Genomic DNA, 15,220 nt, shown 5'->3' with positions numbered 1-15,220 from the left:
ATAATCATGTTCTCCCTTAGTCTCCTCCCATGGTATGCAGGAGGTGGGGTGGAGCAGGGGGGGGTGTGCTCACGTGCACATGAGCGCGCGCACGCAAACATACACATTTGCCCCTTTTATAAGGATACAGTATAAAGAATTAGAAGTATCCACTCCAGCATGACCTCATCTTAACTGCTTAGGTCTACAGTCTTCCTATATCAGGTCCCATGTTAAGATGATAAGGCGTGGGACCTTCAGCATATGAGCAGGAGCCAAACTGAAGACATAGGAGAGAATCTACTTGAGTGACCTCTAAGTAAGGCCAGAGGGTCCAGATGAATGAGGTGAATAGAGAGGGAGGCAGAAGTCTGAGCTGGGGAGGAATAGAAGGATGAGGTGGGGTGGAGGGATGGGCTAGCATCAACCCTTTCATGTCAATTGTGGGCCACAGGACAAGTTGGGGTGTCACAGAGCCTAGAATCTGGAGGCTGTCTATAGAGCAGTTTGCAGCTGCTAGGCCAGGAGTCAGGCAGTGAAATCTCGCCTGAGCTAAGGAAGATTAGAGTGGGGAATTAAAGCTGGTTTGAAGGAAGTTGTGACAGGGATGTTATCAATCCACACATATAGAGCAAAAAGAAGCCAACTGGAGGTGCCACAAAGACTGAGCTCTGAGTGTGTCAAACAGGAGATCCCAGAGCTGGTGGGGACAGTTGGGGATACTGAGGATAAAGGTGGCAATGGCCCACCTACTTACACATCCAACAAAGAGGAAGAGGCAGCTCCTGTCCTCACCAAGTGAGAGATGGCACTCAATCATATCTCTGTGTGGCAGGTCTTAAGAAGGCTGGCGCTGGCTTTGCAAGGCTCGGCCCTGTCCTGCAGGGATGCCCTATGCAATTCTTTCACTTAGACACAGCCTGGGAGCCTTGTAGAATGTGGGAGGAGTTGGAGAAAGAACTAGAAGGCCAGCCAGGACCCCTTGTCGGGATTCTTCTGAGAGATGTGCTGTACATAACGGTACGAGTGGGAACACGGGTTAGGCTGCAGCTCTGACTTGGGGATCTATAGAAACAGCAGCTGGGGGAGGGGAATGAAAGAATAAAGGCTCTTTAGAGATTAGAGTTAGGAGAGAGAAGAAGGCAGAAGTTTGGGACTAGGGATCCCAGAAGGAAAGAGTCAGGAGACAGAAGAACCAGAAAAATAGCCAGGTTAAAGAAGAGCCCAGGAAGCCGGGTGTGGTGGCACACGCCTTTAATTCCAGCACTCAGGAGGCAGAGGCAGGGGAATCTCTGTGAGTCCAATGCCAGTCTGGTCTACAGAGTGAGTTCCAGGACAGTCAGGGCTGCACAGAGAAACCCTGTCTCAAAACAAACAAAACAAACAAACAAAACAAACAAACAAACAAACAGAGTGCAGGATGAGTGGGGAATGTTGATGCACACCTGTAATCCCAGCAGGGGATGCTGGGTGAGGTGCTCTGATGTCGTTATAACAGGAAAGGGGGAAAAAAGATAAAATTCTTGGAAAAATGATTAATCCTTAGAGGAAACCTTGAGAAAGTCACTTCACTGGTTTTAGATGTATTGTGTTGTTCAGTCAGATCGCATTGCCATAGCAACCACTCTCTCATAACCACATAAGCAGGAGCCTTACAATAGCAAAATGATGAAGGACACAGCCCAGGAACCGAGCTCTTTCACGGGTGGGGCTAGGGAAGAGGTGTTCTCCACTTGTGTTATGTAAACTCACACCTTCTCTGGAGGCCTTCTGGTAGGAGACACTATCTAAAAACTGCTCCTGGAAACATTGATTTGGGTCTATACCTGAAGTCAACCACACAGGAACACATGTCTGTGCTTGAGAGTAAGTTCACTGTGAGGCAACCATGAAGAGTGGTTATCGAGAAGCTACTGTGCTGTTAAGAAATTTTTATTACAAAATAAAAGCCAACTGTAGCCCTGTCTCTCAGGAAGTGGCTACAGGAAGATAGCAAGATGAATGCCAGTCTGGAAGACATAGCTGATTTCAGGCCAGTCTGGAATACAGAGCATGGGGGCGGGGGGGCATGACATCATCAAATGCTCGCACAGTCCTGCCCTGCAGAAGGTAGCGTCTACTTGCTTCTGACTTAGAAGGGAGGAGCTGGCTGTCTTCTCACCTACATCTCGTTGAGCTCAGCTGGACTCTTTTTCCTCTGTAATGATCAAGAATCTGCCTACATAGTCTCAGAGAATGTGTGGCTAGGGAGAAATGTCTTTGGAATAATGATAATAAGAGTTTAGTAGCCCTTGCATCTAGACAGCTGTTCAAATGCAGATTCTGACCCAGCAGGCTGGTGTTGCACCAAACCTGTGCATTCTTCACAAGCTTGCAGATGATGCTGTCGGTCCAGGGACCACTCTTTGGGTTACAAGAAGGTAGAGGTCGCCTGCTCCATTTCTGCACCTTCACTTGTCTGTGAGCCCAAGCTACGTAGGGGAAAAGTGGGGATGTTGCTAGCAATGCAAACGCATGAGTGAGTTACATCAGTCATTCAGATCGGTCATGATGCAACAGGAAGCTTAGCATCCTCTGACAGTTTTCTCACAGCAGTTAAAATTCTCTTTGCTTCTCTGTAAACTCTCTAACTCTTGTATTATGTGCTGCTCTGCGGCTGAGCTATCACTTCCACAGGATCCTGGAAGTGGTAGACCTGATCTGCTTCAGCCAGCCTCTGTCTTGGCTATGCATCCAAATCATATGGAAGGCTCCGAATAGTGCCAGTTCTCTGCCTAGGCTAATGACTATTCAATTATAATCTGTAGGTGTGGGACCTAGTCATTGGTATTTTCTAAAGCATCCCATATGATTTTAATACGCAACCAAGGTTGAGAACCTGGATTCTCACCACCCCCCACCCCCCGAATATAGGACACATGGGACAGGCATGATCTCTCCAACTGATTGCTTTTCCAGTTATCATTCCTTCAATAAGACTTCATTGAACATCTGCTTTATTCTGGTCTATGGGCTGCATGCTGGGAACAAACTGTGAATGGGTAGGGAGGTACAGTTGGGAGAACATGTGTGAAAAAACAAGTCAGTGGCCCACCACCAGCCTTCCCTGCATGTCTCTCAGCCTGCGCTGTGGTCTGATTCCTCCTCAGTGAAGTGACTGTATAGGCTCCTTGCACTGGAATTACTATGGTAACATCTTCCCTCTTCCAGCCCCTGCAGAAAACCCTGCTTTGGTTGTTCTTGGCTCCTTGGAAGAATTGCAAGGACTATTTGTACATCCCAGCCTTCTCTTGGTGTCCCCCAGTACTGCCACTCCTCAATCAGGAATTACCTACAGTTGTTTTAGTATTTATCCTCCTGGCCTCCACCTCATGGTCTTTTCTAGGTTGTGAGGGGTGAGCCTGAACTGTTAGCCCATCAACTGGGCATTGCTGGAGGTTGGTTCACCCAAGATGAGGGCATCCAATATGATGGTAACTGGTGTCATCATGGGCCTTGGTCTAGATCTACAGTTTCCCCCCGGATCCCAGTTTGGCACCTTTGAATTTCACTTCTGTAGTTGGGTTTTCAGATTCACTTTTGAAATGTTGACTCATGGTCAATTCCAAGTGTAACCATAGTGTTCACAGCTAGAAGATAGCCTATAAACTTTGGGGCTCTGGTTCCAAGTTTAACCATAGTGTTCACAGATAAAAGACAGCCTATAAACGTTGGGGTTCTGGTCCAGGTAGTGAGGCTGATTTTCTGCTGTCAACACAAGTCTCTGGTTGGTCGGCTTGCTCTCACAGAGAGCATCCTGGCCCCACAGCCTCATAGCCAATGCTCTGGAAACAGAGCCAATTTCTTGTCTTTTAAATAGTCTTTAACTTTTCTTCAATGCTAGGAATAGATGTTTAGTTTAGGTCCCAGGTTTCTTAGCTCACAAAACACAAAGAATAATCATGGTTTGAAATTTTTCTTAAAGCAGTTGTATCATCTACACACCCGACTTAGAGTGGATCTGTCTGCTCAGGGCCTAGCCAGTCTGTTTATACAGAACTTAGTCCAGCCTTGCCAAGCAGCTGGATAATTTGATTTGCTGGGTAGAGTTCTTTGGTACTGGCCCCTTAAACAATGGATGTTGTCTGCTGCACACATAGCAACTTCAGGCTTGCCATAGTTGTGGGCTTTTATTTTCAATAATTGTCCAACAAGACCAGTTACTTCTCAAGGTAGCCCTCTCTTCTAGGAACATAGCCAGAAGGCAGAACAATGGTCCTTACCTCACACAGCTTATATTTTAATAAATTAGGAAACTCTCCAATATATTTTTTTGCTGAGCATCCTGATGGGTTAACAGATCTTGAAACCAGGTTTTGGCACATATAGGAATTTCCCAGTTGACCCTAACATGCATCTAGATTTCAAAGCCACAGTCCTAGACTTTTAAAGGGTCATATCTCCTGACTTAGCGTTCATCTACTGGATGAAGCAGACAGCCATGACATAATCACTCAGATAAGTTAAACAGATAAAAAAAAAAAAAAAACCAAGAGGAACACACTCTTGCTCTGTGTACCCTTGACAGAATCACTCAAGTTTAACAAACTTTTGTTTCCCCTTCTCTAACATAGGAATAATTGTTGCATCAGTAACTGTCACCGTTGCAGTTACTAGCACAAGGCACATCTTCTGACCAACCCACAACTAATGGGAACTGTTGACAGCATGGTAGACATGGCCCTATTCACTATACTCAGAAATGCAACTTCACATCCTCTGAGTGTGTGCTGGCACTATGACGCAGGGTTTGGCAAGGGAGGTCTTTGCTGCGGCTGCACTCTTAGGCCCACAATAATTCCTGAAATAAGACAAGGGTTGTTTCTAGGATGCCTCTTACTGTAACCACTCCTTCCTCATGGAAAGAAAAATCTCCTGAAAAGAAATGGCCAGAAAGTGTCAGAGGAGATCAAGAGAAAGAAATGTCCCCCACATTTGAGAATTGGGTTGTTTCTCTTTTTGAGAAGTGTTGTAGTGGATCTATGAAAACCCTGTCCTGGCTAATTTGATGCCAGCTTGACACAAGCTAGGGTCATCTGCAAAGAGGGAACCTCAACTGAGAAAAATGTCTCTGTCAGATTATACCTGTAGGTAAGTCTGGGGAGATGACTTGATTAGTGATCGATGTGAGAGGGCCAACACCTTCTGGGCTGAGGGTCCTGGGTGGTGTATGAAAGCAAACTGAGCAAGCCACGTAAGCAACAGCCCTCAATCCCCTCTGCTTCAGCTCCTGCCTCCAGAATTCCTGCTTTGAGTTCTAGCCCTGACTTTCTTTAATCATAATATATGGCCGATCAGGATGTGTAAGCCAAATAATGAACCCTTTTCTCTCCAAGTTGCTTTTGGTCATGGTCTTTACGAGAGCAATAGAAAGCTAACAAGACAAGTGCCCATAGGGCGAAGTGAAATCATTTCTGAGAAGGAAGGCTCTGATGGGAAATTAGTCATAAACAGTTTGGATGGTTCAAGAGATTTATTTTCATTTAATATTAGGATTTTGATTAAGTATCTTAGATGGCTTTCTCATTTTTTTGGTGGTGTTTTTTCAAGATGGGATTTCTTTGTGTAGCCCTGGATGACCTGGAAGTCACTCTCTAGATCTGCCTGCCTCTGTCTCCTGAGTGCTGGGACTAAAGATGTGCGCCACCACACTTGGCTTCGTTTTTCTTTTTAAGCTCTTGTTAAGTGTGAAATTTGATAAGTATGTATGTATATATGCACACATGTAAGTATCACAGCAGGTTTTGGAAATAGAACCATAACACTTCAGGGTCAAAATTCTGCTAAGTTCAACTTGGGAGTTTTTAACATGCGAATGATATTAAAGAGTATGGGTTCTATAGAATTTAACCTTTGATTCCCAGTTAAAGTACTGAGTTTATCCTGTCCTTATAGAAGGCACAGTAAGGTATTTGCTTCTCAGATTTGCATTGTTTAGATCTTGGCACTTTAGCTGAGTTGAAAGCAAGCCACTAAAACATCATAAAATGCAGACTTTCCCTAAATTATATAGCTGCTTGTGCGATAATGAAAACATACTAGGAGTGTGACTGAGCTCTGGCCTACTTCTCAGCTCTCTTCCCTTCAGGTTCAAGAGTGGGATTTGGAAAACAGAGTCCTAGCCAGTTGCTCCACCATTCAAAACACCTATAATGATTTTGAACCAATGAGCTTCCATTAGCATTCAAGATCTCCATAGACATGGCCCCAATGTATGCTCCGATTGTAACTTTTTCTAGATGTTTAGTGGAGCCCTTTATCTCTGTTCACTCTATCTCTTCTGGGAAGAGTCCTTCAACTTCATATCCACCTTTAAAAACTTTACCCAGGCCTGGAGAGGCAGTATGTGTTTGATCCCAGTACATCAGAGGCAGAGGAAGGCAGATCTCTGCAAGTTGGAGTCTAGCCTATCTATAGAATAAGTTCCAGGACAGCCAGGACTGTAGCCCAGAGAACACCTATCTCAGAAAAACAAAACCAAAGAAACACACAAAAACCAAAATCTTTCTCGGGTGCTTCAGACACCAGGGTAGCTCAGAGCCAGCCCCACTTGAATGAACCTCAGTCTCAGCTTGACTTTACTTCTTGTTCATTTGGTACCAGCCTAGTCACCACGACAATCACACTTGACCTTGTGCTAGCAAATATTTGCTAAGCAATAATGGATCATGCTGAGGAGAAAGGACACAGACTCTTGAGCCAAACACACCCCTGAAGTCCTTGCTCCTGGCTGGGAAAGTCCCATGAGTTTTATGAGTTTTAACTTTGTCGTTTGTAGACTGAAGGAAGTATCCCCTTATTTGTATGAAACTGGCAGAAGAGCGTTTGTGAGAGTTCACAGGTAAATGTCCTCAACAAGAGGCAACACACTACTTAACCCTTTCCCCACCAGCCCTTTTACAGTGCCTCGAAACCTCTTACTACCCACAGTGCTTTCTGAACTGAATGGAAGCAACCTAAATTGTTGCCATCTGCTGCCTTGATCCCACTGAGCTATTAGCTTTTCAACATCTGTTCTGAGTTTCAGAAAGAAATTTCCATTTTTAGGCAACAGCAGCATAGCATTTTTGAGTAGCATTTCAAAATGCTTCAATCCTACAGTGATTATCACTTCTGCTTGATAGACTTCCAGTCAGCAAAACCACAGAGAACAGCCCAGCCCGGGTAGGATCCTTCACTCGGATGTTTAAATAGAAGCAATAATGAAGCTTGAAGAAGCTTTTAATTACCCACAATTCCTGGAGGCAGGGGAAGCACAGGTCAAAGAAACACTGCTTTCTTTCACAGTCTGCTATGTCAAACCACACATACACACTTGATGTGTTTTTATGACAATTATTGATTTCTTTTGTCCTCGGTTCTTACGAACTTCCTGAAAGGCAACAACCAGTGATTTCCCTGTAGTTTCTGAAACTTTTTAAAGATTTATTTTCGTTTCATGTGTATGAGCATCTTGCCTGCACGTGAACAGTGCTCTTCAGGGCTGAGCTGTCTCTCCAGCCCCTTCTGGATTATTTTCCATAGATAACGAAATTTTTAAATCACCATGCTTCCTGAATACCCTAAATATCCATTTCCCCTTCTGAGCAAATGTCACCTACAGGGAGCAGTGATGTCGGGAACTGCAGAGGTCAGAGACTCAACTTCCAGAGGAAACGTCTCCCTGTCAGAAAGACGGTAGAGCAGCTGCAGAATATTAAATCAAGCAGGTTAATTATAAGACATAATTGAGGTTAATTTTTTGTGTCAGGATGAATAACTCAATTCTTTCTGTCGAGACGGGAAATAAAAATTAAGGAAAAGGGAATAGAGTTATCAGGATGGAAAAGCTGGAAGGCAGCACCGTGCCTGAGTACAGTGTTTCAGCACCAAGGGCAGAACCTCGCTCACCCATGCTTCCCACCGAATATAATTGATGAAATGCTTTTTTTTCCCCCCGTTTTTTGGGGGGATGGGGGTGGAGGGGTCTTTATGTGCTTTGTTGTTGTTTTGAAAAGTATGGGAGGTCTATTTGTTTGTTTGTGTGTTCGAGATAGGGTCTCTTTGTCCTGAGACTCTTGATCCTCCTGCCTCAGCCTCTCGGATCCTGAAATTACAGGTGTACACTACCACACTCAGCTCAAGGTTTGGTTTGGTTTGGTTTGGTTTGGTTTGGTTTGGTTTGGTTTGGTTTGGTTTGGTTTGGTTTGGATTGGTTTGGATTGGATTGGTTTGGTTTGGTTTGGTTTGGTTTGGTTTGGTTTGGTTTGGTTTGGCAGGTTTTTTTGAGACAATATCTCACATACTCCAGACAGGGTCAAACTCACTATGTAGCCAAAGCCAGCTTGATTCCTGACCATCCTGCCTTCCCTTCCTGAGTGCCAACAAAAATTTTAATGTTGTAAGCTTTTACTCAGAAGCCAAGATTGTGGTACAAGCTTGTAAGGCCAGCACTGGGGTGGTGGAGCTCAAGTCATCCATGGCTACGTACTGAGTTAGAAGCAAGCCTAGGACACTTGAGGCTAAGTCTAAATAAATAGATTCCATTCAGATGATTACACATTCGCCTACATGCTTAGAATGTGTTTTATGTCAGATCTTGGTTTTATATGGAAAGACCCAATAGCTATTACAGCACCCCAGACATCCTCCGTTGTACCAGAGGCTGTACCAAGCCCCAGAAACTCCTGCTGTCTAACACAGCACCCTTCATGTGCTTTGTGGGTGGGATGCACATGTTTGTGTGTGCATGTGTGTTCATGTAGGTGAACATGCACGTGAGTGCGTGTGTGTACAGTGACCAGAGGTCACCCTTGGATGTTGCCCTAAAGGTGTATCCTCCTTCTCAAGGTCACATCTAGGCCCCCAAGGTTAGCAAGCACCCCGCTGACTGAGCTATCTCCCATACCAATGTTCTTTTCTTTTCTTTTTTTACCTGGAGAAAGAAAGAAAAAAAATCTTCTCTGGCCCCCAAATCAAACCGTTGAGGGAAGGAAAGAGGTCAAAAGGAACCAGGAAGAATAAATGTAAATAAATTTAGCAAGTCCATTTTTAGTCCTAAAATACATAGTTCAAAGAAAGGGTCAAAAAAGACAAGGTAATAAACAGTAGACTGATGTGTGATGATGCTGTAACAGAGCTGGGTGCCGGCCATGCTGGAGCTTGGAAGTAACCCATGGAGGTGGGAATAACTGCCCCAAAGGAAGTTGACCAGGAACTGACTGTAGACAGGACACTGAATATTGAGGGAAGTATGAAAGGCAGAGAAACATGCTATGGGAAAATATACAGTAGGTCTGGAAAAATCTGGAAATACCTTAGATGACTAAAAAGCTGGGAAAATAGTGAAAGAATTGGGTAAATCAGATCACCAGGGGCCGGAACCAAGGGAAGGGGGAAAATGGTTCTGTGAGAGTGGAAATCTGTCGCGTCCAACTCGGCCAGCAAGAAAGACGCAACCACCGGTTCTTCTTAAAGCAGTTTTACTCAGGCAGCTTCTTTCTTCAAATCCCCCCAGCCTCTCTAGTTACAAGTGTTTTTCTCCACTCCAGCCACAACCACGCCCCAACCAATCACCACAGGTCACATCACCTCACCAGGCAGGCTTGCTCAGCCAATCAGGGATTAAGGGCCAAACATGGGCTTGTTTACTGCCTGGAGCAGATTTCCATCCGGCTGGCCTGTTTACTGCCTGAAATGGCTTCCCACAGAAATCCTCTCAGATCCAGCCAGAATCTGATCACATGGGTGTTTTGGAAACACCAAGGACTCGGGGTATGGCTCTGAGGTTTAGAGCAGAGGTTAAGAACGTAAATTAGTTCACAGCATCCACATCAAGTGGTTTACACCACCTGTCATGACAGCACCAGAGGATTGGACACACTCTTCTGACCTATACACACACACACACACACACACACACACACACACACACACACACTCCCTATGGCCCTGCAGGATGCTCCATCATACTTGGGGTGTGCAGACTTTGCCTGGCCTGAGTTTCATTAGCAGTTTACCTTATGTCTTCCATTTGGATTGTGTCTCTCCAGATTCCTCCAAAAAGATAAAAGATGTATTGGCTGAGTTTAATGAAGGTGGAAGCCTCAAGCAGTATGACCCACACAAGGTAAGAAAATTTCCATTCCAAGTCTTTTATATCAGTGTTCCAGCTTCCCCCTGCTGGTGTCTTCACTTGTCTTGAAGACCTTGCTCTGAGATCTCTGTTCTCCCGGTCTCAAGTAAGCCATTCACACCATCTGCATTGGCCATTCCGGTCACAGGCCCGTGTTGTCCTATAAGACTCCATCATGATTCTTTTGCTCATGGCTCTTGCTCCTCCCCTTCTCTTCATCCTCTCTTAACAACTGAGAAAACAGAAACCAAACTCCGGGGCAGGCTCCCTCACCTGTGTGCCCTGTGCTGTCACTGTGGGTGAGCTGTCTGGGCTCTGATCTGACTCTAATTCTGCTCCTCCCTTGTCTGGATTATTGGTGTGCATTTCTGAATCAGGAACCCTACCCATCCTTGCCCCATTCTCCCTGTCCCTATGTTGTTCCCAGCAGTCTGCCTGTACACATTAGATTCTTCCCAGTGACACAAAGGGCATTATTTCTCCTCTATTAGAATATGTGTATGTGCCTGTATGCACTGCCTCCAAGTTCTCTTTGCCTTTCACCAGAATCCTTCAAGCAGCGTGTACCACCCATTCCTTCACTGATACCACTAGTCAAGATGCCATGTGACTGAATCCCATAGTGGTGTCATTCAATGGCATTGGATGCAGTTTGTCATTTGATTCCAGGACACCACATTCTTGAGTTTTTCTTTTTCTCCTGTCCTTGACATTTCTGCTTTAAAATTAGGCACGAGCTAAATTGATGTCCCCAGTCTTCCCCTGTAAAACATGTTTCTCCAGCAGTCAGTCCATGGCAACCCAATTAACAATAGGTTAATAACCTGAGCCATCAACCCAAGACTACGTAATCACCATTGATTACATTGCCTTACATTGATTACTTTTGCTCCCACTTCCCCATCCAGTTCAGCGGGAAACTCCACTGCATCTACCTTTAAAAGAGATCCACACCTCTCCGCCTCCTGGCTCCATGACCCCCTCCATCAGCACCCTAACAGTGTCCTCACAGGGCTCTTCCCCTCTTCTCCTGTCCTTGGAGTCCACTCTTGACATACACCCTGCGCAGCCTGCTAGAACACGTGCAAGAGACAGTCCCCACCCACGGCGACTAGACCTCATCTCTGCTACTCCCCACCTCTGTGCTACCCCCCCACTTCTCAGTCCCTCCTGCCATATTAACCTCCTTGGTGATCTTGGACAAGCTGGTGCTCTGTACCCTCAGCACACTTCACTTACCCTTCCTCTCCTGGGATGTCCTCTGACCCTCTGACACTTGCTCTCTCTCTCTCTCTCTCTCTCTCTCTCTCTCTCTCTCTCTCTCTCTCTCTCTCGCTCTCTCTCTCTTCACCTCCTTCAAGTGGACGCTCAAACCACCTTCCCGGTGATTTGCCACCATCTTTACCCAACTGTGAAGGCTTCCTTCATCACACTCGCTACCCTACTGTTTTGCTCTGTTTTCTCAGTACCCCCCTCCATCCATCATGCTAACTAATCCACTTAATTAATTCCCTGTCTCTCTCACTAGAATATACTTGCTCACCGCTTAGGTCTCCAGAACCCAGGAGAGTGTTTAGCTCCTAGCAAGCATTTGACAAATACTTTTTGAATGGGTAAATGAATGTGAGGCCTCTTCCCATTTTGAAGTTCAAGGCATTAACATTTCTTAGGTGTGCAGGCACTGTACTGGGCTCTGCCGAGGAGACAAAGATCGTGAAGCTCGGCTTCTACCTGTGCTGGCCTGGTTAAGTTTGAGTCTCAGTCCTTGAATCATGTGGTTTTAGGCTAACCTTTGACCTCGACCATCACCTAGCAATGTGGTCCTCTGTGATGTTTTACTGAGTTTTAGTCCTCTCATCGGTGAACTGAAGCTAATGAGAATATTAAAAGTTTGAAGGTAGTCAGTGAGTGAATTAAAAGAGGCAAATGTAAAACACTGAATACTTTACAGGACATTTTATCACTTCATGTCTGTCCCCCTCCCCAGAATGTCTTCTACCCTACTTCCTTTCCTCTGTTCCGGGCTCAGTTTATGGAGACTTACTGGACAAACAAAGTGACAGACAGCTCGGCAGAACTAACTAGGGAGGAGGCTGCTGTGTACTTATTCGAACTTCAGTCAGCAAACCTGAGCCAAGGTTCTCTCCATTGGCTGCCAGGAACGAATCCACAGAGACTGTGTTCTCAAGGTGTACCTGAGAAGGGACTAGCCTAAAACACCTATCACTGGGAGAAAGAAGTGGGAGGTCGGTTGACAGAACAGAAAGCTACCACAGCTCTTCAAAGAGCATTCCTGAGAAGTCATGCAGCGCACCAAAGAACTCGCTGCCCCACACCTCCTGCCTCCAACTTCAAAACCAGGGAACAAAGGCTGGGGAGGGGGGCTGGTAATCAGCCTGTCTGCCTGGGGGCTGGTGTGTGGGAGGAAAACAATTTGGTCAGGGCCACCACGGGGTGTGAAGGCCAACAGGAGATTTGAGAAGCTGGGAGCTTGTCTATCACGAGTGTGCAGCCGCCCTCACACCCGTCAGGGTTGGCCCTCTCTCTTTGTGTGCCTGGCCCTGCATCATCCCCAGGGGAGCTCTCCCGCCACTCTGGTTGTATTCTCTCACACAGTGTGCTTGACTTCTGGTAGGTGTAATGTCACACCATGGGGTTGGGGAAACAACAAGGATGTCATTTCCCTTGAGCTTGATGGCTTCCTGTTGCTAAAATGTCTTCCTTGAAAAAGGAGTTAGCCGTGGGAAGGGGCAGGTTGCTGGAGAAGCTGGAACAGAAATGGGTCTGGCCAGGGTGAGAGTGCCCTTGCCTTTATAGCTAAGAGACCCTCTGGAGAGAATAGCATTGGTGACAGCTAGAGGGGGGAAAGCCCAGCAGAGCAAAACAGGTGACTCAGTGGTCCTCAGACACAAGGCACAAGTTCTAGCTCGGCAGTAGGCACGATGGCTGAGAGCGGGCTTTTGGGAAGTGAATTATAGCCCTAGCTCACGCCATTGTCTCATGCCTAACACACATCAGGTTCTCCGGCTTCTCTCCTCCCTCTAGATCCGGGTCAGAACTAACAGGTCCTCTCAAAACAGGTTTCAGCAGTAGCAGTTGCCTAGCTGATTGCTTCATGGATTTGCAGCTCCTCAGAAAACATGAATGATGGAGGTGTTGGTTGCTTACCATTGAGCCTCCTAATGGCTGGTGTCTAGTTTGGGCATAATACTCAACCTCTCCCTACCCGGTCACCCACTAAACATTTACCAAGCAGTCACTGTTCTTGAGCAGTGCTTGTACGGGGCTTTCTAACCTGTGTCTCACCTTTAGAGGAGAGCGCAATCTCTCTCCCACGCTCACTGACCGTGTGGTGCTTGGAGGGAGTGGCTAGCAGCACACCACCAGCCCAGCATGACCTGGGACAAAAACAATAGCAACCAAAGATCTGGCTTCTGGTTACTCCTGTCTCTAGTGGGCTGGGACAAGTTCCCCCCGACCCGGGTATAAGAAGACCCAGGTCATCTGAGGAATTTCGGATTCAAATCTTCTATGTTGATTCTAGGCCATTCCATTTTCTACAAGATGCTGGTGTTGGACCATGAATGTGTAGGCATGAATTTGCTCATCATAACATTCTTAGGTCTCTTAACATGTGCCTGTTCCTGTGTTGTGTCACTCAGCACTGCTGACCATGCATGACAGTCATTTCAATACCTTGACTTGTGTACCTAGAACACTGAGTCTCTGCCTGACTCAGACTATTCTCCATTGGTGGCCAGCACTGTGCCTTGTCCTCAGAAAGCCTCTCTCTCTCTCTCTCTTTCTCCTTCTCTCTTTTTCTCTCTGTATGTGTCTGTATCTGTCTTTCCCTCTCTCTATCTTTGTCTCTCTGTGTGTCTGTCTGTTTCCACTTCTCTTTTTCTCTCTGTCTTCCCCCTTCTCTCCATCTCCTCCCATATAACCATATATGCATATTTAGATCCCACATCACTATGTGTCTGTCATTCTAGCAGGCCATTCCTTTGATGTACAAACTTTGAAGCCAATATCTATCAGAAAATATTTTGATGAATAGTTCACGAGACAAAAGAAAAATGAAATGAGACATTGTCATTATCATCTAGGAGCTCTGAATCTAGTCTGAGAACACGTAACAACTAGCTATATTAATCCAGAACAGCATCCATGAGTTTCACAAGGCAGGAACCAAAGTGCACATTAAAGAAATTTGGATGCAGGAAATCCCACCAGGCTTCAGGCAGAGGTGACATCTGGATTGGGCTTCGAAGCATCGCTAGACTTTTAACAATTAAAGGGTTGGGTTGTGGAGCTTACTCAGGAAAAAACTAGGGGAGCGTGTGGACAGGATATGTACATAACAGACAACAAGAGAAAATGGCAGATGGGCAGGGTGTTTGAAGTGACTCCACATCTAGGCTGGGGTGGAATTATAGACAAGGTTCTGAATTCCAAAGGTCCCAGAAAACACATAAGTACCTAGCATGACTAACTGGACCATAGCAGCATTACTTATCTATTAATATATATTTAACCTTCTATTTCTATTCCCTCGGTTCTCCTGAGCTCCTTTTCTGTATGAGTGTTATGTCGTCTAACACAGGAGATCAGTCATGCAGAAGCAGCTCTCAACTCTCCCGTGCGCAATCAGAAGCCCTGGAGACGTTTTGAGTAGGAAATCAATCTTCTCACAGTTGTGCTTTGGGAAAATCAACCTGACAGGGCTGAGTATAGCAGATGGGAGGAGCAACAGATGGAAGAGGGAGCGCGGATGCCTTCAGTGGCAGGGGTGGAGGGATGGCTCGGCAGTTTAGAGCACTTGTTGCTCTCACAGAGGACCCAGGCTTTCTTCTCAGCTTCCACATGGTGGTTTGGGACCATCTGTGACTTATTACTCCCGATTCACGATATCTGATGCCTTCTTCTAACCTCCATATACATGAGGTACACACTTGGCACACACATGTACATGCAGGTTAAACACCCAGACACATAAAATAATTCCTTTAACTAAATAAATAAGTTTTTAAGAAAAGAGGCACTTCAATGGCCTGGCTAAAATACATGAAAATGAAGTCAGACTCTGGT

General features: G+C 45.8%; 1 protein-coding gene across 2 annotated transcripts in view; it reads left to right on the top strand.

Moving 5' to 3' along the window:
- Dgkg (diacylglycerol kinase gamma) overlaps positions 1–15,220 on the top strand; it is a 190,404-nt gene that overhangs the window by 37,089 nt on the left and 138,095 nt on the right. For both annotated transcript variants that reach the window (XM_021184692.3, XM_021184691.3), the window contains exon 3: positions 10,050–10,126. In XM_021184692.3, coding sequence (XP_021040351.1) covers positions 10,050–10,126 — 77 coding nt within the window. The remainder of the gene's footprint in view (positions 1–10,049; positions 10,127–15,220) is intronic.

The sequence above is a fragment of the Mus caroli genome, unplaced genomic scaffold (genome assembly GCF_978045245.1).
Source record: "Mus caroli unplaced genomic scaffold, Mus_caroli_1 scaffold_17, whole genome shotgun sequence".
In the NCBI taxonomy this organism is placed as follows: Eukaryota; Metazoa; Chordata; class Mammalia; order Rodentia; family Muridae; genus Mus; species Mus caroli.
The sequence above is the reverse complement of the archived record's forward strand: the minus strand, read 5'-3'. Positions and strand labels throughout refer to the sequence as shown.